Source organism: Budorcas taxicolor, chromosome 15, assembly GCF_023091745.1.
Source record: "Budorcas taxicolor isolate Tak-1 chromosome 15, Takin1.1, whole genome shotgun sequence".
NCBI lineage: Eukaryota > Metazoa > Chordata > Mammalia > Artiodactyla > Bovidae > Budorcas > Budorcas taxicolor.
In genome coordinates this window covers 79,599,145-79,626,820 of record NC_068924.1, presented here as the reverse complement: position 1 = coordinate 79,626,820, position 27,676 = coordinate 79,599,145, and the positions used below count along the sequence as shown (strand labels likewise).

Here is a 27,676-nt window from a genome sequence, read left to right as displayed (position 1 = left end):
AAGGGGAAGGGAGATGAAGGAGAGCTGGCTCAGGAGTTTGGGATGAAGAGATGCAAACTATCACATATGAAATGGATAAACAGCAAGGCCCCACTGTATAACACGCTGTTTCCAGTTTCCCCATCTATTTACCATGGAGTGATGGGACCAGATGCCATGATCTTAGTGTTTTGAATGCTAAGTTTTAAGCCAGCTTTTTCACTGTCTCATCTGCATATCTGAGGTTTTTGATATTTCTCTTGATAATCTTGATTCCAACTTGTATTTCATCTAGCCCAGCATTTTGCATGATGTACTCTGCATAGAAGTTAAATAAGCAGGGTGACGATATACAGCTTTGACGTACTCCTTTCCCAATTTGGAATGAGTCCATTGTCCCATGTCCGGTTCTAGCTGTTGCTTCTTGACCTGCATACAGATTTCTCAGGAGGTATTCCCATCTCTTTAAGAATGTCCCACAGTTTGTTGTGATCCACACAGTGAAAATGGACATGGATTTGGGTAAACTCCAGGAGTTGGTGGTGGACAGGGAGGCCTGGCGTGCTGTGGTTCATGGGGTCACAAAGAGTTGGACACGACTGAGCAACTGAACTGAACTGAAGACAATCAAAGGCTTTAGCGTAGTCAATGAAGTAGAAGTAGATGTTTTTCTGGAATTCTCTTGCTTTTTCTATGATGCAACAAATGTTGGCAATTTGATCTTTGGCTCCTCTGCCTTTTCTAAATCCATCTTGTACTTATGTATATATTCAAACTAAAACATAAATTCCATATAAGAAATAGCTTCATCTGCTTTGTTCATAACTCCTCGGTAAAAGTGAGTGAAAGCATTAGTTGCTCAGTCATGTCCAACTCTTTGTAGCCCTCCAGACTTCTCTGTCCACGGAATTTTCCAGGCAAGAATATTGGAGTGGATAGCCATTCCCTTCTCCAAAGGATCTTCCTGACCAAGGAATCGAATCTGAGTCTCTTGCATTGCAGGCAGATTCTTTCTTGTCTGAGTCACCAGGGAAGCCCCCAGTCCTTGGTACCTAAACCAATTTCTGGATCATAGGAGAGTTAAATAAATATTTTTAAATGAATGAATGTATGAATGAATGGATGGATGAAGTTTTTATTTCAGCTTCACCCATCAGGATGAATATATTAAATATTTGAATCAGGATATTTATAATTCATTCATAAAATAAAACTTCTATGTAAAATTAGCATTTCAAGAGGCATGACTGGTGTTTTGTTTGACTGAAATATTTTCTACATTGTCACTCAATGTTTTTAATTCCCACTGACAGACACAATGATTATCTGGAAACTTTGTCATCATTCCTTAGAAATGATATCTCATTGACCACACATCAAATAGATTGTATTTAGTAAGTCATAAAAGACAAAGAGCTGACTTATTTGAAAAGATCCTGATGCTGGGAAAGATTGAGGGTGGGAGGAGAAGGGGACGACAGAGGATGAGATAGCTGGATGGCATCACTGACTCAATGGACATGAGTTTGAGTAAACTCTGGGAGGTGGTGATGGACAGGGAGGCCTGGTGTGCTGCAGCCCATGGGTGGCAAAGAGTCGGAGATGACTAAGGAACTGAACTAACTGAACTGAAAAGACAAAATGTACCAAACTATTTTAATGCTTAATATTTGAGTTGGTTATGGTAATGCAGTTCATTCCAGTGATTCTAAGCTTCCGTATCATGCAAACATAATAGTACTTATCAATAGTAAACATAATCTATATTAAATATCTGAGTAGAATAATATTTATGTGTTTTGTTTTGATCCTTGGGGAGTTCAATTCTGTAATAAAGATGCCATAGGAACTTGCACTGATATTCCTTTCTCTGCTTCTACATACTTAGAGGCTTCTGTACTCCCAGTATTTGCAAGACTGCGTTTGGATGTACTCAGATGGACACCAGTGTGGACGGATGTTGTAATGCAAATATATTCTCTTCTGGCTCTAAGTTTATGATGATAGTGACGTGTCTTCTACTGGGGCCATTTAAAAGCTGCTTTTTAAACTTTTAATATTTTATTTTTAATCATGGGGTAATTATAATATTGTGTACAGCACCGTGAAATGGCCATAGGTGTACATATGCCCCCTCCCTCTCATACTCCTCTCCCACCCCTCCCCCTCCCAGCCCTCTAGGTTGTCACAGATCACCAGGGAAGCCCCACTGGCTGTCTGTTTTACATGTGACCTTGTGTGTGTTCCAGTGCTATCCTCTCAGATCGCCCCACCCTCTCCTTCCCCCACTGTGTCTCTCTATGTCTGTGTCTCGTTTGCTGCCCTGCACATGGGGTCATTGGTGCCATCTTTCTAGATGCCACATATATGTGTTAATATATAGTACTTGTCTTTCTGACTTTCTTCATTCTGTATATTAGATTCTAAGTTCATCCATCTCATTAGAACTGACTCAAATGTGTTCCTTTGTATAGCTTAGTAATATTCCATTGTGTATATGTACCACAACTTTCTTATCCATTTATCTGTCAATGGATATCTAGGTTGCTTCCATGTGCTAGTTACTGTAAATAATAAATGCCTTTAGAATATGTTTTAGATTTACAGAATAGGAGCAAGGACAAGGTGAGCCACAAAACAGAAAGAACTTGGATTACTGTCCTACTGAGTTTCCATAGAACAACTAACTGAACAATATATGAGCAAGGAAAATCTCTGTGGTTAAGCCACTGTCATTTTGGACTTTGCTTGTATAACAGCAAATATTATAATATTATTTATACCAACTAACATAAAGAGATTCCCCAAAGACAATCTGGATGCTGCTTGCAAGAAGTGGAAGGACATTGTGGCAAGAAATACCATGCAGTGTCTACAGCACAATTACTAATATTTGTCAATTGTCAATCAGCTTCTAAAACATAACCAGGAGAAAAAAAAACCCACAAGTTTTGGGGAAAAAAAGAGACCATTCCAACCAAATTTTCTTATCTAAGAAAACTTACTAAAGTCTTCTGAGCTTCTTGGATGTGCTTATATTCGTGGTTTTGTGTGTCCAGTGTTTTACTTATATGCTCGTGTTGTTATATGGTAGAGAAAATACGAACATATGAATGAATCAAATATAAAGTTTATTACAAGCAGGGCACCAAACACTCAAAGACCCCTGTGGACATCCTCATTCAGATATCACATAATTGGACATAACATTTTCTTTTTTCTTGATGATAGACTTTTGAAGGATAAATGATAATATTATTTCAGTAATTTAGAAGTAGTGTGGGCCCTAAAATGTGGATAATTTCATGGTTAAAGACAGGAGAGGAATGAAACTAGGTTATTTGAAGTATTACAGCTTTAAAAGGTGAAGCCTAGAGACAAGCTTGCTTTTTCAACTGCCCTCTTGAAAGCACTTTTAACCTCCTTGTTTCTTAAACTATAGACCAGGGGGTTCAGCATGGGGATGACCATCGTATAGAACACAGATGCGATTTTGTCTGTGTCCATGGAATGACTGGAGCTGGGCTGGGAGTACATAAAGATGGCGGTCCCATAGAAGATGGAGACTGTGGTGAGGTGAGAAGTGCAGGTGGACAAAGCCTTCTGATATCCCTCCGCCGAGTGCATCTTCAGGATGGTGACAAATATGAACAGGTAGGAAATAAAGATAACCAAGAGGCCAAAAAAGATATTGAGGCTTGCCACAAAGGCAAGAACTAGCTCACTAACAAGTCTATCAGAGCAAGAGAGAGCCATGACTGCTGGAACATCACAGAAAAAGTGATGGACTAGATTGGACCTACAGAAAGAGAGACTGAATGTGTCCCTGATGTGAACAGAGGCATTCAGGAAGCTGTAGATGTAGGAGCCTGCAGCCAGACCCGCACACACACTGGGTGTCATGGTGGCTGTGTAGTGTAAGGGTTTGCACACGGCTGCATAGCGATCATAAGCCATTGAGGCCAAGAGGAAATTTTCCATGGTGGCCAGGGCTATGAAAAAGAACATCTGAGCAGCACACGCATTGTAGGAGATGACCTGGTCTCCCATAAGCAGCTCAGCCATAACCTTGGGAGTGACAGCTGTAGAATAGCAAAAGTCCACTAAAGACAAGTTACTAAGGAAAAAGTACATGGGAATGTGAAGACGAGAGTCCATGAGAATCAGAGCAGTCATCCCCAGGTTTCCAGCCACGCTGAAGAGGTAGATGAGGGTACACATGATGAACAAGGGCACCTGCAGTCCGGGGGCACTGGTCAGTCCCAGCAGGATGAATTCAGTCACTTCTGTACTATTCTCCATGGATGCGGTTTGGGAATCACAAGACGCCCTGGGGCAATGAGAAACAAAGGAACAGAGAAATTGAATGGAGAGAAATTGAAACAGGTAACTAGATGATTGGTGGCTGGGTAGATGTGCATTACTGCATTACGGCAGTAATTATAGCTTCAATATTATTCATATAAATATGGCTTTGACAACAAGTTTTGATGCATATTAATAAATTATAGAGTTATGCATTGTTGAAACTGAAGGGTCTTTACAGTTCATCTCCTACTGTCTAAATTTTATAAATTTATAAACTGAAATGTGAAAATATAAAGTCTTGATCAAGATGGTGTGTCTAGAGTGAATGTATGTGTCATTTCAGTTCCCTGAGCCTCGTAAATGCTTACACTTCTATGCTGCTGTTGTGCCTGGAGCTGCCCTGTACACTTCACCTGTGTATCAACTTGCTTTTCTCAATAAACTTATAAGACTGACTAGTTGTTACCCTCTTTTAACTTTTGAGGTATAGGGATTGAATAATGTATTTGAATTCACAAAATTATTACTGTTGAAGTCAAGTTTTGCAGCCAGGAAGAGTCGTTCTTTGGCTCACTGGTCTGGGACTTTGGGATTAACAGATGCAAATTACGGGATACAGGACAGATAAACAATAAAGTCCTACTGTAAAACACAGAGAAGTATATTCAATAGCTTGTGGTAAACCATGGTGGAAAAGAGCATGAAAAGAATGTATATGTATAACTGAGTCACTTTACTGTACAACAGAAATGAAACAGCAGTGTAAATCAACTGTACTTCAATAAATTTTTTTTAAAAGAAATAAACTCTCCTCCAATAAATAAATAAATAAAATTGAGTTTTCCTCACTTTACAATTACTTATTGTTTCCATTGGCCCAAACTCAGTGTTTGGGTTTCCCCATTACGTCGCTGAGACACGTACGTGTAATGGATCTAGCGGAAAAACTGGAGCACTTGCCAGCAGAGGCCGTTCTCAGGGGAAGACACAGCGCTGGGTATGAAGCTTGGGTTCTGGGAAGAGATGCATGTGAGTCTTACCACTGGCTACCCAAGAGTCATTGGCTGTAACCAAACTACTTGCTCCTGGTTTTCTCCACGTACAGAAGAATAATACCTCAAGGTAGTCTTGTGAGAATTAGATGAAATAACGTATCCAAAAAAAAGTCAAATGCTGACTGCCTAGCATCTGCTGATAATCATTAGTTGTGATATTATCATTAGGATGGAATGATAGGCTACATGTTTGAGAAAGGCAGGTGAAATCGGGGATTCAAATGTGGGTGAGTTTTGAAGTCCTGCAGCCTCTCCAGCTTCCTTTATCTCACACTCTGTCCACCGAAACTTTTGTGTCCTCCAGTGTCTCTCAATGGTTGTTCCAGCCACTCCACGTGAACCATTCGTTTGTCCATTTTCTTTCTCAAAGTCTTTATTTTAGCATGAGTTGAGTCTCTTTCTTTAAGCTCGTTCTTTCTCTCATCACCCGCATCTGGTCTCATAGGCTCATTACACAGAGCATGTATGTGCTGTGCTTGTGTGCGTGTGCGCTGAGTCATGTCCAGTGCTTTCTGACCCCATGGAGTCTCCACCACACTCCTCTGTCCTTGGGATTTTTCAGGCAAGAATCCTGGAGAGGGTTGCCATTCCCTTCTCCAGGGTATCTTCCCCACCCAGGGATCACACCCACTTCTCTTACATCCCTGCATTGGCAGGTGGGTCCTTGACCAGCTGAGCCACTGGGGAAGCCCCCGTTAAGAGCATATGCATCTATGTTCATGCACATGTATAACATATACTTACTCATGTGTTTACATGTATATGCACAGGTATATCGGAGAAGGCAATGGCACCCCACTCCAGTACTCTTGCCTGGCAAATCCCATGGACAGAGGAACCTGGTAGGGTGCAGTCCATGCGGTCACTGAGAGTCGGACACGACTGAGCGACTTCACTTTCACTTTTCACTTTCACGCATTGGAAAAGGACATGGCAACCCACTCCAGTATTCTTACCTGGAGAATCCCAGGGACGGGGGAGCCTGGTGGACTGCCATCTATGGGGTCGCACAGAGGTGGACACAACTGAAGCGACTTAGCAGCAGCAGCAGCAGCAGCACACACGTATATAAGTAATACACACACTCATTCCTCTGAGTGAGTGCGTGAAACTCGCTCAGTTGTGTCGAACTGTTTGCAACCCCATGGACTGTAGCTTGTCAAGCTCTTCTGTCCATGGAATTCTCCAGGCAAGAGTACTGGAGTGGGTAGCCTTTCCCTTCTCCAGGGAATCTTCCCAACCCAGGGAAATTCTTTACTGTCTGAGCCACCAGGGAAGCCCACCTTTTTTTTAATCCTCAGTGATGCTGTAAGGTGGATCATGTTATTATACCCATTTTACCAGTAAGAACACTGAGGACTTGAGCAGCTATGTAAACCTGCACAATTACATAGGTAGTATGAAAAAGATTCAGGATTCAAGATTCAAACCTGGCCGTGACCAAATCAGAAGCCTGTACTTTCCGCCACCTCACTAGCTGCATTTGCAAATGTGCGAGTAACCACAAGGATGAGATTATGGGGGAAAGATTACAATAGAGTCGCTGCTGCTGCTAAGTCTCTTCAGTCGTGTCCGACTCCGTGCGACCCCATAGATGGCAGCCCACCAGGCTCCCCCGTCCCTGGGATTCTCCAGGCAAGAACACTGGAGTGGGTTGCCATTTCCTTCTCCAATGCATGAAAGTGAAAAGGGAAAGTGAAGTCACTCACTCGTGTCTGACTCTTCGCTTAGGATCTCACTAACTTGATTAGAACACTTCTGTGGTTTAAAGAAGGGTTATTTCACTCTCTTGTGGTTTTCTTTCTCGCTTCCAATGAGAGGACATAGGATAGTAACTAAGATGAGATTAAGACTTAATAACGGGATCATTTATTCTTTTTTTTTTGCTATTCTTTTATAGGAGAACAATATGACTTTATTCCGTACGTATCTCTAAACTCCTGTTGATGGAAATTTTGACATTCAAACTTCAGCCTCAACTCACTGTTTTGAAAAAAAAAATGTTGAAGCCATCTCTTCTGTGCTCAGATAATTCATAGTAGATATAGCTGCTCCATAGATTTTACATGAATTATACTTCTCACTAAAAATGTATATGAAACATAGAAGCTTACCTTGCTGCTGGAAAAGAAGAGACAGTCAATCCCGAAGAGTGATAATGAAATCCGACATTTAGTCATGGGAATAAAGCACATATCCCTTGTAGCTCAGTCAGTAAAGAATCCGCCTGTGATGCAAGAAACCCAGGTTTGATTTCTGGGTCCGGAAGGTTCCCTGGAGAAGGAAATAGCAACCCACTCCAGCATTCTTGCCTGGGAAAAATCCCATGGACAGAAGAGCCTGGCAGGCTACAGTCCATGGGGTTGCAAGAGCTGGACACGACTTAGTGAGTGACTAAACCACCACCGTTAGAGACGTTCTTTATCAGATACTTGTCCAAAGATTCGAAGACCAGTAAAGATGGAGGAAGGAACCCAACATGGAGTTAGAAACCTGGATAAAAGTCCCGAATTCACCACTAATTCTGACTATGCTCTTGGAGCAGTCACTTTTCTTCTCCTTGTTTGAAAAACAGTTAATAATATTACCTCTTTTCGTATATTTCGTACAGACTTGTGCCTGTAACTAGCCGATGAGGGAAGCTCCGTAAAACACTTGCTGAGAGGTTATCACTTTAGAGCCGATCGATATAATTTTACTCTGAGACGTCTTCTCTGGCCACTATAGCAAATCATCAGGTTCGAGGTCAGAGAGGGATGCCTGTGTTTGGTAAATGATTGCCAAGGGGGCTCAGCATACAGTCAGTGATGTCACATGGAATTAGGTTGGGATTTCAGAGGCTGGCTCGTGGGAGTCAGAAGGGAGCCACAGAAACACAGAATGCTCTGGGGCTTTCCCCCATGAGAGCATCTGTACTTCTCATCCCATGTTCTTAGGGAAGATAGAATTAAATAGCTTGCAGGATTGTGCTGGATATATTGAGAGTGTACACATGTTTTCATATTCACCTCATTTTTTTCCATTTTGTACTCAAAGTATGATTTACAAACCATCAACATCCATAGCTTTTAGTGTATTATTCTAAGAGCTTGGGGAAATTTTATCTAGTCAGGTACCACTGCCACAACTAAAATACAGAAGAGTTCTATCACCTTAATGCCGGGGTCCAGCCCTGGTGGATCCAGGGTGATTCGAAGGGGAGACAGATAGGTGAGGAAAAACTTATTTATTTAGAAATATAAGATTAGGAAATAATAGTATAGCAGGAAAATTTAGTGGAGAAAAGAGGCTGAACAACTTGGTTTATGTGGAGAACTAATAAAACTTCAGGACAAGGAGTTTGCACCATCTATGTTAGGCCACCAGTGTCCTCTTGAATATCGGAGGGTGCTCCTCCTTGGACTCCCTCTCGTGTGGAACTTAAAAGCCGGGGCAAGTAAGTAGACATGGCAAGCCTCCACGCCCCAGACGGGAATTCAGCCAGAAAACAGAGTAAAGAAGAGACACGGGGGAAACCAGATTTCCAAGAAACTAGTTCGAGAGACTAGCCAGAGAAACTGGCCCGGTCTCTATTGTTCAGAAGACTTCTTATACTTTTGATAGTACATGGAGATCAATGGGTAACACAGAGTTATGCAGCGTTAGCAGCCCAGACTCATCAAAACCAGGCTTTTCTCTCCGCATACTTGTCTTAGGTAATTTACATCATCTTCCGGCCAAAAGGGCCAATTAACATTTTACGGCCCTTTTCTGATAAGGGTTTGTCAACCAGAAGACTTATTTATGTTGTTCTTCTCAAAGTCTGGTGCCACTCTCAGAAAGCACTAAATAAAGTTACATTCTTACATAGCAGAGATACAGCAATTTATAACAAGTAAAAGGAGTACAGTGATTTATAACAAAAGAAAAGTAATTAACTCAAAAGTCTAGTGTTGTTAACATCAAAACTACTATATACCTTTTTCCATATCCCAATTACATTGATTAATATCCTCCCAGGTGCCTAAAAGATAAAGAATATGGAGGCCTGGCAGCAATCATTGAGTCAACAGTGAAATCCATCACCAATATGATTTTTAGCTCTTTAGAAAAGGCTCTATATCTTTAAGATGCTTTAAGCTTTGTGCCTCTCATGGTTGGGGGGCTATAAACAATTCACAAGCTGTAAAAAGTCCACGGGAACCTGTTAGGCAAGTTAGAGAGTTATCAGAGGGGGCTTGAACTGAAACATTCCTTTCAAATGCAGAAGACTGAAGCCCTGAGTTCGCTTTTTCCAGAGAGTGTCAGAAGAGTGGAAAAGCACAGTACAACAAGGCGGGCAGATTCTGGTTTTTGGTGGGTAGATGCTCACGGAAACTCAGGGGGAACCCCTGAGGCCTGACTCACCTTGCCCATCAGACCTCTCTGCATGACCTTGTCATGGGTGGGATCTCCCATGCTGGCTCCTGGCACCTTAACAAAAACCCTGAGCTTTTCTATGCCAAGAGCAGATTATCAATATATTAAGCTGAAGCAGTCAAGTAGAAAGTGAATTCAACTTGCCGCCATTTTGTTTTATTCAGCTCCACAATGAATTGGATGGTCATCACTCACATTGGAGAGGGTCATCTGCTTCACTCATTTCACTGATTTAAATGCTGATCTCTTCTACAAAAACCCTCTGCTGCTGCTCGTAGGTCGCTTCAGTCGTGTCCAACTCTGTGCGACCCCATAGACGGCAGCCCACCAGGCTCCCCCGTCCCTGGGATTCTCCAGGCAAGAACACTGGAGTGGGTTGCCATTTCCTTCTCCAATGCATGAAAGTGAAAAGGGAAAGTGAAGTCACTCAGTCGTGTCTGACTCCTAGCAACCCCATGGACTGCAGCCTACCAGGCTCTTCCATCCATGGGATTTTCCAGGCAAGAGTACTGGAGTGGGATGCCATCACCTTCTCCGACAAATACCTTCAGTCACACCCAAAAACAGTGTTTAATAACATATCTGGACATTCCCTGACCTACTCAAATTGATACATATAATTAACCATCAGAGAGGGACTAGTTATTTTCATTTTGCCTTCTTTCACTCTCTTGTAGCTATTTCCCCCCTCTTTTATTCCCTTGATACCTTGCTTTGTGCGTTGCTGACTTTGTGGTGATAGACTTTGATTCCTTTCTCATTTCCTGTCGGGCGTCTTCTGCTGGTACTGTCTTTGGGATTACCATGGGGCTTACACAAAACATGTCATAGTTAACAACAGTCTCTTCTTGACTGGCAGCAACTTAACTTCCGTCACTCACAAAACTCCGCTCCTATATACCTCTCTTTCTCTTTTCCTTACTCATATCACAAATTGTATCTTTTCATATTTGGTATCTGGTAATACAAAATTACAGTTACAGTTATTTTTATCTGTTTACCTTTTATATTCTATGCTAGAATTCAAAGTGACTTACATGCTTCAATTACCATGCTGCAAAATTCTGTATTTGTCTATATATTTACCTTTATGGGTGAGTTTTCTATTTTCATATGCTTTCGTATTGCTGTCTAATGTCTTCTCCTTTCAACTTGAAGGACTGCCTTTAGCATTTCCTATCAGGCAGCTCTACCCGTGATGAACTCCTTCCGCCTTTCTAAAAGTTGGGAGTATAACTGACATACAATGTTATGTTAGTTTCAAGTGCATAACACTGTGACTTATGTGCATTACAGATGATCACCACAATAAGTCTAGTTACGGCCTCTCTCAATTTAAAGTTGTTATTGTACCATTAGCTATGGTATCTACTCTGTATGCTACATTCCCAAGACGCATTTTATAATTGGAGGGGGAGCCTTTTAACCCCTTTCACCTCCTTCACGCATCCCCCACCCTCCCCTTTCTAGCACGCAGCTACACAGCAGTGCCCGGCCGGCCGCCCCTTTCGTTCATGGTCATGTGCGTGCTCCGATGCCTGCCTCGGATCCTGCCCCACCCTCTCCTTCCCCCGCTGCGCCCGCAAGTCTGCTCTCTGTGTCTGCGTCTCTAACCCCGCCCTGCAAACAGGCTCATCAGCACCATTGTTCCAGGTTTCCCTATATGTGCGCTAGTACACAGCACTTGCTTTCCTCTTTCGGACTGACTTTGTCAGGACTTTTGACTGGAACTCTACTGAGTTTGTCTCCTCAAAATTCAGAATTGTCCAGTCTAGCCCTCCAGTGTTTCACCCTATCACCGTTAACACATGACTGTCTTGTGAGTGGGAGTGTCTTGAAACAGACTTCCCTCCTCTAGCCGTTCTTGTCTCTTCTGGTAAAGGTACTTCAGGGGAATTTACTCTACCTTTACCAGAAGTGAAAGAAAGTGAAAGTGAAGGTCTCTCTGTCGTGTCCGACTCTGTGACGCCATGGACTATACAGTCCATGGAATTCTCCAGGCCAGAATACTGGAGTGGGTAGCCTTTCCCTTCTCCAGGGGATCTTCCCAACCCAGGGATCCAAGCCAGGTCTCCTACATTGCAGGCAGATTCTTTACCAGCTGTGCCACCAGGGAAGCCCCAAAATACTGGCATGGGTAGCCTATCCCTTCTCCAGCAGATCTTCCTGACCCAGGAATTGTACTGGGGTCTCCTACATTGCAGGCGGATTCTTTACCAACTGAGCTATTAGTAATAGAAGAGTTTGGACCAATTCTTCAGCACCCACTCATCCAAAACTTAAAGACTACTAGTAATGTATGGAGATTTTCTTTTCATCACATCTCCAAAAATATCTGCTATAATCTGTTTATTCAGTTATAGCCATCCCAGTGTATCTGATATGGTATCTCATTGTCATTTTAATTTTTATGATTTATGATCATTTTTATCCCTTCATGTGGGTTTTAGGCACTAATACATGTTTTTCTATAAAACGTATTTTCAAATTTTCCCCATCTTCAATTGAGACATTTGTCTTCTCATTACTGAGTTGTAAGATTTCTATATTCTCAAAATTATCTTTTAAATTAGATATTTGATTTGCATTCTCTCCAAATTTGCGGTTTAATCTTTTTATTTTATAAATGATGTTTCTTAATATAGAAACATTTTGAACTTTAATAAAGTTAAAATTATAACTCCAGAATTTCTAATTTCTTCTTTTTTATAACTTTAATATCTTTGCTGATATTCTCTATTAGATGTTGTTGTTGTTTAGTTGCTAAGTCAAGTCCAGCTCTTTGCAACCCCCATGGACTATAGCCCTCCAGACTCCTCTGTCCATGGGACTTTCCAGGCGCGAATACAAGAGTGGGGTGCCATCTTCTTCCCCAGGGCATCTTCCTGACCCGGGGATGGAATCCACACCTCCTCCACCTCCTTCACTGGCAGCAGATTCTCTGTCGCTGAGCCACCAGGGGTGCTCAGTCTCTATTTGATGAGTCACTGTGTCTGTGTGAACTGTTGTTTCATTCCTGTCCGACTCTTGGCGACCCTATGAACTGTAGCCTGACTGGCTTCTCCGTCCACGGGCTCTCCAGGCAGGAATACTGGAGTGGGCTGCCGTTTCCTCTTTCAGGGGATCTTCCCGTCTCAGGGATCGAGCCTGCCTCCTTATGCCTCCTGCGGCAGCAGGCGGGTTCTTTACCACCCCGCCACCGGTGTTTTCCTTCAGTTTTTTACCTGTTGCTTCCCTCGGTTCTTTGAAAGTGTATGGACATCCTCAGAGAGTTTCTCTTGACTACTTTTTCATATTTTCCTCCAAATTTTCATGATTCAGAACTGTGTGTGTCTGTGTGTGTGTGTGTGTGTGTGTGTTAAATAAATGGATGCTTTAGACAATATAGTGTAGAAACTGAATTCTGACTAGCTTGTAATTGTTTGATATTTGCTTTTGTTTGTTTAGTGACCTGCCTGTACTAATTTTAGGGTCTGTTTCCCTGTGCTGTAGAGCCACTGAAGTCTCTGTCCAGTCTTTTAAAATCCCATTTTTATTTATAAGCCTGTCTTCTCTGGGGTTGCAGCTGTAGTACTGGCCAACCAACAGTCAGAGTTTTCCTTATGCACATTTTGATGAGAGGGTCTGAATGTGTGGATTGGGGACCATCGAAATTTAGAGAGACAGTTGGCAAATCTTGCTTTGGCTTTTGTTTTCTGTTTGTGCAGGTCCTCGAGGTCAGCTGGAATAAGTGACTGGCACCTGCTCTGTTCTTTCCATAACTTTGAACATGGCCATAACCTTCTCAATACCCAGGAGAATGTCAGAACTTCTTAAAGCCCACATATCATTTTCTAGATATCATTAAAAACTTTAATTTTTCCCTTACTTCTCCTGAACAATATCACAGCTTTAGGCACCTGTGGTTTGGCCTTCTCCAGCGGTCCTACCAGTTGCTGCTGTGGAGCCGACAGACCTCTCTCAGTTCTGTAGACAACACAGCTTCCTCACAGCCTTAGTAACTTCACTCAGTTGCCTCATTCTGTCAGGAACACTCAACCCTGGTATAGACAGTACCAAGGACTGGCAATGGCATGAAGGAATTGAGACACTTTACCGGTGGGAATGCAAGTGGTATGTTACTTGTTTATAAAGTTGGCAGTCTTATAAAGTGAGACATAAACTTACCCCATCAGCCAACAATTCCACTTAAAGATATTTACTCAAGTGAAATACAAACCAGTGTTCAAACACAAAACTATATGCAAATGTTTATAGCAGATTTAACTGTAATCAATAAAACTAAAAATAAGCAACCTGGCTATATTCCATATAATAGAATAGTACTTGATAAATAAAAAAACAGCAATCTACTGATATGAGCCACAAAAGGATGAATGTATTATGTGATATCCCAGATGAGAGTAGCCAGACCCCAAAAGCTACCTGCTGTATGATTTCACTTGCATGATATTTCTTACAAAGGAACAGTCATGCGACAAATTCAGGTTCCAGTATCTGGGAGTGGCAGGAGAGTTTCACTGAGAAAGAGCAGGGAAATCTGAGGGCAGACAAGCCTGTTCTTTATTATGATTGTGTTGATGGTTACATGATCACACACATCTGTCCAAACTCTCAGAACTGTACACTAAAATATGAAGTTGCAAATAAATTACACTTAAACTGAAAAAAGAGGAAGAAATGACAAGAAAATAATGTAAATATATCTGTGTGCTCAGGAAGCCAAGCTCATACTCGAGGCAGTTTAATTGCTTCTTTCTGAAGTAAGCAAAATGAGTGCCTTTGGCTATCTCATGGGGGCTTGTCCTGATACAAGTTCCAGGTCCCCAACATTCCCTCCTGACTCCCATTCATTAGCTTCTAAAATCCCTAAGTAGTTCTCCTTGACATCATTTTAGAAGGAACAGGCTACATACGGAACCTCTGGTCAATTATTTACTCATCTGAATGTAAATAGTTGTTAGCACACATAAAGGCCTTCCTCAAAACAGGATTTTCTGTGAGTCTGCAGCCACTGACAAGGAAAACCCACAACATAAACATTATATGGAATGTAGTCAAAATGACAACAATTTACTGAGCTATATTATAAACCTTCTTTCCTTAGCTCTTCGTGGCCACAAGTCGCTGAATTATGCTTATGTGTCAATCATATTATATCTATTTCACAAAAGTTTGGTCTAAGGTAAGCGACAATTATAAGGACACCTTTTGATTAGCATCACAGAGAGAGTTTCTTCAACAGAATTTTTAAATTCTACCCTGGAAGAGCTTCAGATCAGACTGAAAATTCAGGATTTTCAGCCTCTTTTTTCAAAAGACAGGTAAGCTTCTATATTCCATACACATTTTGAACAAGAAGTGTAATACACGTAAAAAGCAGTGATGAAGCTGATACTATGACCTCAAATTGGAATGTCATAAACATTTTCCTGAAAACACTGGGATAGAGTCAAATTACAAAATAATTCCACTAGTTGGAAGTTCAGTTATGCTCATGAAGCTCTACATTATATTCCTAAAGAGGATGGACCAAAACAGTAGGTGATGCTCTGACTGAGTAGGTGGTAATTTCATTGTTTTCTGTCTTCTCATGTCATTGTGGTGGAAGCTTGCAATGTTTGAATTAACAGTTGTTTAGATTCCAGAAGAGTCCTCATGAGGTTTTTATAGATTTCTGTGCCATTTACTATTCTTACCTCACAATCTCACCCTTTTCAGGACATCTAGAAAAGTTGATGGAGCAGTCATTCAGTAGCATAGGCTGCAAAATGAATCATATATTCATTTAAATATTAAATTTATGTTGTACTATATAGGTAGTTTAGGAAATAACTTCTCAAATTCTCATTTTTAGTATCTCTAAAACATTCATGATAGAGTTAACATTTACTGTGAAGATTGAGACATGTCTATATCTAAATACATATTTCTCTTATTCGAGATTTTAGGACCCAGCGTATGCTATAAATTGTTATAGGTTATTTTACCACATTTGTCAGAAATTGGTAAGCACAAATCCTTTAGTGACTAGGAATGGAAACTTAAATAGCAGCATGGACAGAGAAAGATTTTAGAGACAAGCGCTGCCAGAGAATGAACATGCTTCCAATGCTCCAAATCTTAATTAAAAAGTAAAAACATGGAACTTGCTCCAGAACAGAGGTACAGACTAGAATTAAACTCCTGGACCATCATTTACCAATCCTATATTTCTGTGACCCAGCTAATGAATGAGAGTGAAGTGAGTAAAAATGAGTTTGAGAGAAGAAAACTCTTTCAAATATGGATCAGAAGGAAAATTAAGCAAGATAGGCTGAACATCCTTGAATTTTCATATAAAATGTCTGGTTGTTAAGTCACTAACTCGTGTTGAAATCTTTTGCAACCCCGTGGACTCCTCTATCCATGGGATTTTCCAGCCAAGAATGCTGGAGCGGGTTGCCACTGCTTACTCCAAGGGATCTTCCCCATCCAGGGATCGAACCAGCACTTTCTGCATTGACAGGTGGACTCTTTACCAACGCACCACCAGGGAAGCCCTAAAATGTCTGGGATAGAGTAAGAAATCCTGGCAGGCACAAGAAAGACTAAATGAACTCATGTGTGAGGAAAGGCATGTTGAGAAATAAGTCTCCCAGACTTCTAACTCGCCCACAATGTGAGACCCTGAAAATCACCATCCACCTTTCTTAAACCAAGATAGAGATCATCATTTCATGGTAACGATAACATAACAATTTATCAGGATTTGCTATGTTATCATCTTCCTGCCTGTGGGAGACCTGTGTTCGAGCCCTGGGTTGGGAAGATCCCCTGGAGAAGGGAACAGCTCAGTTCAGTTCAGATCAGTTGCTCAGTACTGTCCGATTCTTTGCAACCCCATGGATTGCAGCACAAAAAGCCTCCTTGTCCATCACCAACTCCCAGAGCTTACTCAAACTCGTGTCCATCAAGTCAGTAATGCCATCCAATCATCACATCCTCTGTCGCCCCCTTCTCCTCCTGTCTTCAGTCTTTCCCAGCATCAGGGTCTTTTCCCATGAGTGAGATTTTCATATCAGGTGGCCAAAGTATTGGAGTTTCAGCTTCAGCATCAGTCCTTGTAATGAAAATTCAGGACTGATTTTCTTCACGATTGTCTCACGGGATCTCCTTGTAGTCCAAGGGACTATCAAGGGTCTTCTCCAAAACCATAGTTCAAAAGCATCAGTTCTTTGGTGCTCAGCTTTCTTTATAGTCCAACTCTCACATCCATACATGACTACTGGAGAAATCATAGCTTTGACTAGACGGACCTTTGTTGGCAAAGTAATGCCTCTGCTTTTTAATATGCTGTCTAGGTTGCTGATAGCTTTTCTTCCAAGGAGAAAGCATCTTTTAATTTCATGGCTGCAGTCACCATCTGAAGTGATTTTGGAGCCCCCCCCCCCCAAAAAAAACTCTCACTGTTTCAATTATTTCTGCATTTATTTGCCATGAGTGATGGGACCAGATGCTTTAAGCCAAATTTTTCACTCTTTTCTTTCACTTTCATCAAGAGGCTCTTTAGTTCTTCTTCACTTTCTGCCATAAGTGTGATGTCATCTGCATATGTGAGGTTATTGATATTTCTCCCGGCAATCTTGATACAGCTTCTGCTTCATCCAGCCAGGCATTTTGCCTGACATATAAGTTAAATAAGCAGGGTGATAATCCACAGTCTTGATGTACCCCTCTCCCAGTTTGGAACCAGTCTGTTGTTCCATCTCCAGTTCTGCTTCTTCCTGATCTGCATACACATTTATCAAGAGGTGGGTCAGGTGGCCTCGTATTCCCATCTCTTTCAGAATTTTCCACAGTTTATTGTGATCCACATAGTCAAAGGCTTTGGCATAGTCAATAAAACAGAAGTAAATGTTTTTCTGGAACTCTCTTGCTTTTTCCATGATCCAACAAATGTTGGCAATTTGATCTCTGGTTCCTCTGTCTTTTCTAATACAGCTTGAACATCAGGAAGTTCACGGTTCATGTACTGTTGAAACCTGGGTTGGAGAATTTTGCGCATTACTTTGCTAGCATGTGAGATAAGTGCAATTGTGCAGTAGATTGAACATTCTTTGACATTGCCTTTCTTTGGGATTGGATTGAAAACTGACCTTTTCCAGTCCTGTGGCCACTGTTGAGTTTTCCAAACTTGCTGGCATTTTGAGTGCAGCACTTTCACAGCATCATCCTTTAGGATTTGAAATAGCTCAACTAGAATTCCATCACCTCCACTAGCTTTGTTTGTAGTGATGCTTCCTAAGGCCCACTTGACTTCACATTCCAGGATGTCTGTCTCTAGGTGAGTGATCATACCGTCATGGATATCTGGGTCATGAAGATCATTTTTGTACAGTTCTTCTGTGTATTCTTGCCACCTCTTCTTAATATCTTCTGCTTCTGTTAGGTCCATACCATTTCTGTCCTTTATTGTGCCCATCTTTGCATGAAATATTCCCTTGGTATCTCTAATTTTCTTGAAGAGATCTCTAGTCTTTCCCATTCTATTGCTTTCCTCTATTTCTGTACATTGATCACTTAAAAAAGCTTTCTTATCTCTCCTTGGTATTCTTTGAAACTCTGCATTAAAATGGATATATCTTTCCTTTGCCTTTAGCTTCTTTTCTTTTCTCAGCTATTTGTGAGGCCTCCTCAGACAATCATTTTGCCTTTTTGCACTTCTTCTTCTTGGGGATGGTCTTGATAATTGCCTCCTGTACAAGGTCATGAACCTCCATCCATAGTTCTTCAGGCACTCTGTCTATGAGATCTAATCCCTTGAATCTATTTCTCAATTCCACTGTATAATCATAAGGAATTTGATTTAGGTCGTACCTGAATGGTCTAGGGGTTTTCCCTACTTTCTTCAATTTCAGTTTGAATTTGGTAATAAGGAGTTCATGATCTGAGCCACAGTAAGCGCCTGGTCTTGTTTTTGCTGACTTTATAGAGTTTCTCCATCTTTGGCTGCAAAGAATATAATCAATCTGATTTAAGTATTGGCCATTTGGTGATGTCCATGTGTAGAGTTGGCTCTTGTGTTGTTGGAAGAGGGTGTTTGCTATGACCAGTGAGTCCTCTTGGCAAAACTCTGTTAGCCTTTGCCCTGCTTCATTCTGTATTCTAAGGTCAAATTTGCCTGTTACCCAGGTATCTCTTGACTCCCTACTTGTGCATTCCAGTCCCATATAATGAAAAGGACATCTTTTTTGAGTGTTAGTTTTAGAAGATCTTGTAGGTCTTCATAGAACCATTCAGCTTCAGCTTCTTCAGCATTACTGGTTGGAGCATAGACTTGGATTACTGTGACATTGAATGGTTTGCCTTGGAAACCAACAGAGATCATTCTGTCATTTTTGAGATTGCATCCAAGTACTGAATTTCGAACTCTTTTGTTGACTGCCCACTGAACTATTCTGGCCTGGAGAATTCCATGGACCATGGGGTTGCAAAGAATCGGACAGAACTGAGTGACTTTCATTTTCACTTTCTTTCACTTTCATAGCAACACCTTAGTTGTGCTGATATGGGGTGGGAGGTGGGAGGGGGATTCAGGATTGGGAGCTTGTATACACCCGTGGTGGATTCATGTCAATGTATGGCAAAACCAATACTGTATTGTAAAGTAAAATAAAGTAAAAAATAATATATATATATTACCTCATTTAACTGTTATAATAATTGTTTTTCAAGGATCTAATTACCATCTCATTTTATAGAGACAATGAGCCTCAAAGATGTTATTTCATGAACAATGTCTCCTAGGTTTTAAATTATAGGGCTTTTGAATACATATGCACCTCTTTTCAGAACCCAAGCTCAACATTCCATGGCACATTTTCTTTTTATAATTGCTCCTTTGGCTATGTACACCTCTACGATATGCAATCAATAAATATACGCTTTAGTGGGAAATGGCAACCCACTCCAGTACTCTTGCCTGGAGAATCCCGTGGATGGAGGAGCTTGGTAGGCTACAGTCCTGGGTCGCAAAGTCGGACATGACTGAGCGACTTCACTTTTCACTTTAGTTAAAAATAAATTCAATTAAATTTCAGTTAGGTGCATGCGTCCTGGAAATCACTCTGCCTGGGTCCAAAGCTTGACCCTGTCAGTTGATACTCAGATAAACTTGCTCAAAACACTTAACCTTTTGTAGGTTAGTTGAGAAGATTAAGCATATTTAAGCATATTAAACTTAAATGTGTACTTGGAGGGAGCACTGTATAAACATAATCTGTTGACAGATTCTAGTGATTTGATTTGGAAGATGTGTTTATGGTAAATGTGTGATCAGTCAGTTCAGTTCAGTTCAGTCACTCAGTTGTGTCCAACTCTTTGTTACCCCACGGACCACAGCATGCCAGGCTTCCCTGTCCATTACTCCTGGAGCTTACTCAGACTCATGTCCACTGAGTCTGAGATGCCGTCCAACCACCCCATCCTCTGTCATCCCCTTCTCCTCCCATCTTCAATCTTTCCCAGCATCAGCATCTTTTCAAATGACCTTCTTCGCATCAGGTGGTCAATGTATTGTGTGATATAAAGCAAATAATAATCTTTTTCTGCACCTCAGCTTGTTCATTTGCACAAGTGGGAAATTGACAATGTAATCTGCATGGATCTTTCAGCTTCAACAGCATGTAACTGTTAGAGAATTCATTTGCTAAGTCTTTTTTTCCTCTCTATGCTTTATTTTTTCCCCAGTTTCCTGACTTTTTTGAGTCTTTGTCGCTGCTCATGGGCTTTCTATAGTTGTGGTGAGCGGGGCCACTTCCTGGCTGTGGTGCACAGGCTTTTCACTGCCGTGAGTTCTCTTGTTGTGGAGCTTGGGCTCTAGAGTGTTTGCGTTTCAACAGCTGTGGGGCCTGGGCTTGGTTGCTTCACAGCATGCAGGACTCTCCTGGATGAGGAATCCAACCCATGCCCCCTGCATTGGCAGGCAGCCTCTTAGCCACTAGCCCACCAGGGAAGACCAAACCTACGCTTTAGATCGGAGAATCAAGAAGAACAATTTATTGCCATCATAAAATTATAAAATAACCAGGTGTTTATATAATTCCAGTGCAAACTCTTTGCTGTCTACCAGATGTTCCTTGCTTTCTCATTACTACAGAGAATTTAGAAAATTCCCATGGAGAATGGTACAGAGGGGACAGATTCCATCTTGGTGGGTCTAACCAATGCTCCAGAACTTCAGATCCCCCTCTTTATTGTTTTCACCCTCATTTGCCTCATCAGTGTTTTTGGAAACCTGGGGATGATCACACTGATCCTGTTGGACTCCCGTCTCCACACCCCAATGTACTTTTTCATCATTAATCTGTCTTTGGTGGACTTTGGCTACTCCTCAGCTGTCACACCGAAAGTGATAGCTGGGTTTCTTAGAGCAGACAAGGTCATCTCATACAATGCTTGTGCTACTCAGATATTCTTTTTCGCAGCCTTTGCCAGTGTGGAAAATTTCCTCTTAGCTGCAATGGCCTATGATCGGCACGCCGCAGTGTGTGAACCCCTACATTACACCATCACCATGAGGACGAGTGTGTGTGCCCGTCTGGCCATAGGCTCCTACGTCTGTGGATTCATGAATGCCTCCATCCATGTTGGGGGCACATTCAGTCTTTCTCTGTGTAAGTCCACGGTGGTCCATCACTTTTTCTGTGATATTCCAGCTCTCATGGCTCTCTCTTGCTCTGATAAACATGTTAGAGAGGTGATTCTCGTTTTAATTTCAAGCTTTAATGTCTTTTTTGCTCTTCTGGTAATATTTATTTCCTACCTTCTCATATTTATCACCGTCTTGAAGATGCAGTCAGCTCAGGGATACCAAAAAGCCTTGTCCACCTGCGCTAGTCACCTCTCGGCAGTCAGCATCTTCTATGGGACCATCATCTTCATGTACTTACAACCCAGCGCCAACCATTCCATGGACGCAGACAAAGTGGCCTCTGTGTTCTATGCTATGGTCATCCCCATGCTGAACCCTATAGTCTACAGCCTGAGGAACAAAGAGGTGAAAAGTGCATTCAAGAAGGTTTGGGGGAAGGTGAAATCCTCTCTAGGGTTTTAATGCTGCATGATGTACAGTAATCTAGTTTTGTTCCTCTAAGTCTTTCCATTCACATTTTTAGCCTTGAAATATCTTTAATTGCTAAAGTTATATTCTTACCACTCAGAAATCTGTTGTATAATAAAAATAAAATGTATGTGATACTTGAACTAAATATGGCTCAAGTAAAGCATAAGACATTTTGAGTCCTGCTTCTTAAAAATATTTCTAATGGTTTTTGACTTATTCACTTGCTACACATGCATTTTCTCTATCACATGGCAGTGCAAACATACATGTAAATCAGTGGGACCAGCAAGTTCATGAATAGAAACACATATGTATTCTCTGTGTGGGCATATATGACATACACATGGCCCTCGTAAATTTGTGGTGCAGGTGGTTTATAACTCAATAATTTAAGATAATTTAAAGCTATTAGAATACAAATTTATGTCTAATCTTATTTCTTTAATGGAATATCTGTTTTAAGACCCTTAATTGGTTAAAAAAAAAAAAAGTTATGTAATCCTAAATGAAAGGATGGGCTTCATTGGCACATTTTATTGAAAGACACATAAATATCACATTTAAATGAAGTTATATGTCTGTCTTGGCTGAGTCATTTTGTAAAATCAAATGTTCACATTACAATTTTCAAAAGGATGAATGAACTTGAATATAAGAAAAATAAAGAAAATAAAAGCATTTTCCATTATTTATATATGACCACAAAACTTAATTATGTTTTAAAAAATGCAGAGAGTATTAATAACATTGTGCATTTTTCTGTCTGAAAATGCTTTGAAATGGTTGATGCTTCTCATTTGTTCATACTTTAGTTGAGTTAGGTCACCTTTTTTGCTCTCCAAGTCTTCTCCTGGCTCCACTCACACCGATTCACTTGCTATTTCTTGACAACTTCACATGTTTCTGCATCAGAGCCTTTGAATTTGCTGCTCCGAGTCGAATCTTCTCTCACTTAATTCAGAATGTCCTTAAATGTTATCCTAACCCAGAAACTTCCCTGACTATCTTTATAAAACACTCTCTCATCCCCTTACACACCAACACTTAACCCTGTATTTTTCTTTATAATCCTTATCAATAATCACTCTTGTATATTTATTTGCCCACTGGTTTGTTAACTATTTCCCCCAGCTAGAATGTAAGTTCCTTAAGAACAGTGACTTTATCTCTTTTTCTCATCATGTGATTCTCTGTACCTAACTGGTTCTGTGTTTCACAGTATATTCTCACTAAACAATTATCAAAAGTGCAAATCAATTGAGTCTTTTCTGCATTATATGTTAAATCTTTGAACTGCTGTTGATTATATTACAGTGTATTCCCCTTAGTAAAATCAAAATAAATTAGGGTATTGGAATATAAAGTTATTGTTGAACCTTTATTTATTTAATTGAAAAATTGTCCAATGTAGAGGAAGAGTTTTGTCATTTTTCAAATGAAGGTGTCATTTTATTGGCACATTTTATGGGAAGCTACATAAACATGGCATTTAATGGATTATAATAATATTTCCACCTTGACTCAGTCATTTTGGAGAAATAGCATGTTCACATGATAATTTTCAAAGAGATAAAATGAATAGAGTGGAAGAAAGCTGGTGGGGGCAGAGAAGTGAGAAGGCGCAGAAACAAAGGGACATAGTCAAGGGGACCAAATAATACTAGTTTAGTAAGCAAGCAAAGTCTAGGCCCTTTAGTTCTTTCTCAAGGGCTGTGGACAGTATTCTGGGCCATAGGTACTGAAACCCCCACCAGGTGGAGACATGACGATACATGATGACCAGCCTGTAGTCATGACATAAGCTGCCACAATTTCAAGAATTGGCCTAAAAACACATGGGAGCAAAATAACCCTGGAACTGCAGACTCATTGTCATTAAAACAATCAAAAGGACACTGGTCAGACCACAAAAGACCAGTGTCAAGATGACTGTCAGAGCTGACTGCGTCATGTCTCCGTGTAGCTCCCTCCCTCAGCCTACGAAAGCTCTTGCCCTCTGACTGCTGGGGTTGGGGACAGAGCTGGCCTTTGGACAGGAGTCTGCTCTTCCTGGCAGTTGCCATCATCCAAAATGAAGCAAATTTCCCTTTCCACCCACCTTGCCTTTAATAACTTTTGAGTGGTGAGCAGTCAGAACCCACTCTCAGTTACACAATGAACTTTTGGAACCCACAGCATCCAATAGATAATCTGAAACCATCTTAAACATTTTTCCCTTTGAATTATGTCTCATTAACTGTCGAGTAACATCGGATAGATTCTATATAGTAAGTCACAAAAGACACAAACATAAGAAACTATTAAAAGTTTTTAACATTTGATTCAATTTGGAAAATTACTTCATATGCTAAATGTATAATTAACTCTTCAGTTCAGTTCAGTTCAGTTCAGTCGCTCAGTCATGTCCGACTCTTTGCGACCCCATGAATGGCAGCATGCCAGGCCTCCCTGTCCATCACCAACTCCTGGAGTTCACTCAGACTCACGTGCATCGAGTCCGTGATGCCATCCAGCCATCTCATCCTCGGTTGTCCCCTTCTCCTTCTGCCCCCAATCCCTCCCAGCATCACAGTCTTTTCCAATGAGTCAACTCTTCCCATGAGGTGGCCAAAAGTACTGGAGTTTCAGCTTTAGCATCATTCCTTCCAAAGAAATCCCAGGGCTGATCTCCTTCAGAATGGACTGGTTGGATGTCCTTGCAGTCCAAGGGACTCTCAAGAGTCTTCTCCAACACCACACTTCAAAAGCATCAATTCTTCGGCACTCAGCCTTCTTCACAGTCCAACTCTCACATCCATACATGACCACTGGAAAAACCATAGCCTTGACTAGTCGGCAAAGTAATGTCTCTGCTTTTGAATATGCTATCTAGGTTGGTCATAACTTTTCTTCCAAGGAGTAAGCGTCTTTTAATTTCATGGCTGCAGTCACCATCTGCAGTGATTTTGGAGCCCAAAAAAATAAAGTCTGACACTGTTTCCACTGTTTCCCCATCTATTTCCCATGAAGTGATGGGACTGGATGCCATGATCTTCATTTTCTGAATGTTGAGCTTTAAGCCAATTTTTTCGCTCTCCTCTTTCACTTTCATCAAGAGGCTTTTTAGCTCCTCTTCGTTTCCTGCCGTAAGGGTGGTGTCATCTGCATATCTGAGGTTATTCATATTTCTCACGGCAATCTTGATTCCAGCTTGTGTTTCTCCAGTCCAGCGTTTCTCATGATGCACTCTGCATAGAAGTTACATAAGCAGGGGGACAATATACAGCCTTGACGTACTCCTTTTCCTATTTGGAACCAGTCTGTTGTTCCATGTCCAGTTCTAACTGTTGCTTCCTGGCCTGCATACAGATTTCTCAAGAGGCAGGTCAGGTGGTCTGATATTTCCATCTCTTTCAGAATTTTCCAGTTTATTGTGATCCACACAGTCAAAGGCTTTGGCATAGTCAATAAAGCAGAAACAGATGTTTTTCTGGAACTCTCTTGCTTTTTCCATGATCCAGCAGATGTTGGCAATTTGATCTTTGGTTCCTCTGCCTTTTCTAAAACCAGCTTGAACATCAGCAAGTTCACGGTTCATGTATTGCTGAAGCCTGCCTTGGAGAATTTTGAGCATTACTTTACTAGGATGTGAGATGAGTGCAATTGTGCAGTAGTTTGAGCATTCTTTGACATTACCTTTCTTTGGGATTGGAATGAAAACTGACCTTTTCCAGTCCTGTGGCCACTGTTGAGTTTTCCAAACTTGCTGGCATTTTGAGTGCAGCACTTTCACAGCATCATCTTTCAGGATTTGAAATAGCTCTAACTGGGATTCCATCACCTCCACTAGCTTTGTTCATAGTGATGCTTTCTAAGGCCCACTTGACTTCACATTCCATGATGTCTGGCTCTAGGTGAGTGATCACACCATCATGATTATCTGGGTCATGAAGATCTTTTTTGTACAGTTCTTCTGTGTATTCTTGCCACCTCTTCTTAATATCTTCTGCTTCTGTTAGGTCCATACCATTTCTGTCCTTTATCGAGCCCATTTTGCATGAAATGTTCCCTTGGTATCTCTAATTTTCTTGAAGAGATCTCTAGTCTTTCCCATTCTGTTCTTTTCCTCTCTTTCTTTGCACTGATCGCTGAAGAAGGCTTCCTTATCTCTTCTTGCTATTCTCTGGAACTCTGCATTCAGATGCTTATATCTTTCCTTTTCTCCTTTGCTTTTCACCTCTCTTCTTTCACAGGTATTTGTAAGGCCTCCCCAGACAGCCATTTTGCTTTCTGCATTTCTTTTCCATGGGGATGGTCTTGATCCCTGTCTCCTGTACAATGTCACGAACCTCATTCCATAGTTCATCAGGCACTCTATCTATCAGATCTAGGCCCTTAAAGCTATTTCTCACTTCCTCTGTATAATCATAAGGGATTTGCTTTAGGTCATACCTGAATGGTCTAGCAGTTTTCCCTACTTTCTTCAATTTGAGTCTGAATTTGGTAATAAGGAGTTCATAATCTGAGCCACAGTCAGCTCCTGGTCTTGTTTTTGTTGACTGCATAGAGCTTCTCCATCTTTGGCTGCAGAGAATATAACCAATCTGATTTCGGTGTTGACCATCTGGTGATGCCCATGTGTAGAGTCTTCTCTTGTATTGTTGGAAGATGGTGTTTGCTATGACCAGTGCATTTTCTTGGCAAAACTCTATTAGTCTTTGCCCTGCTTCATTCTGCATTCCAAGGCCAAATATGCCTGTTACTCCAGGTGTTTCTTGATTTCCTACTTTTGCATTCCAGTCCCCTATAATGTAAAGGACATCTTTTTGGGGTGTTAGTTCTAAAAGGTCTTTTAGGTCTTCATAAAACCGTTCAACTTCAGCTTCTTCAGCGTTACTGGTTGGGGCATAGACTTGGATTACTGTGATATTGAATGGTTTGCCTTGGAGACGAACAGAGATCATTTTGTACTCTTTTGTTGACCATGATGGCTACTCCATTTCTTCTGAGGGATTCCTGCCCACAGTAGTAGATATAATGGTCATCTGAGTTAAATTCTCCCATTCCAGTCCATTTTAGTTCACTGATTCCTAGAATGTGGACGTTCACTCTTGCCGTCTCTTTTCTGACCACTTCCAATTTGCCTTGATTCATGGACCTGACATTCCAGGTTCCTATGCAATATTGCTCTTTACAGCATCGGATCTTGCTTCTATCATCAGTCACATCCACAGCTGGGTATTGTTTTTGCTTTGGGTCCATCCCTTCATTCTTTCTGGCGTTATTTCTCCACTGATCTCCAGTAGCATATTGGGCACCTAATGACCTGGGGAGTTCCTCTTTTGATATCCTATCATTTTGCCTTTTCATACTGTTCATGGGGTTCTCAAGGCAAGAATACTGAAGTGGCTTGCCATTCCCTTCTCCAGTGGACCACATTCTGTCAGACCTCTCCACCATGACCCCCCTCCCCCCCCCCCCCCCCCCCGCCCGTCTTGGGTTGTCCCGCAGGCATGGCTTGGTTTTATTGAGTTAGACAAGGCTGTGGTCCTAGTGTGATTAGATTGACTAGTTTTCTGTGAGTATGGTTTCAGTGTGTTTGCCCTCTGATGCCCTCTTGCAACACTTACCATCTTACTTGGGTTTCTCTTACCTTGGCATGGGGTATCTCTTCACGGCTGCTCCAGTAAAGCACAGCCGCTGTTCCTTACCTTGGACAAGGGGTATCTCCTTACCGCCGCTGTTCCTGACCTTTCACGTGGGATAGCTCCTCTAGGCCCTCTGCGCAGCCACCACTGCTCAGGTTGCTCCTCCCGGCTGGCGGCCCTGGCCTTGGGCGTGGGTGGCTCCT

The 27,676-nt window shown here is 41.4% G+C and overlaps 2 protein-coding genes across 2 annotated transcripts; one reads left to right on the top strand and one right to left on the bottom strand.

Moving 5' to 3' along the window:
* Window positions 1–3,336: 3,336 nt before the first annotated feature.
* Window positions 3,337–4,281, bottom strand: LOC128060246 (olfactory receptor 5B2-like). Its single transcript, XM_052652597.1, has one exon. The coding sequence runs from the start codon at window positions 4,279–4,281 to the stop codon at window positions 3,337–3,339; it is 945 nt and encodes a 314-aa protein (XP_052508557.1).
* Window positions 4,282–20,898: 16,617 nt separating this feature from the next.
* On the top strand, window positions 20,899–21,837 carry LOC128060245 (olfactory receptor 5B2-like). Its single transcript, XM_052652596.1, has one exon. The coding sequence runs from the start codon at window positions 20,899–20,901 to the stop codon at window positions 21,835–21,837; it is 939 nt and encodes a 312-aa protein (XP_052508556.1).
* The last annotated feature ends 5,839 nt before the right edge of the window (window positions 21,838–27,676 follow it).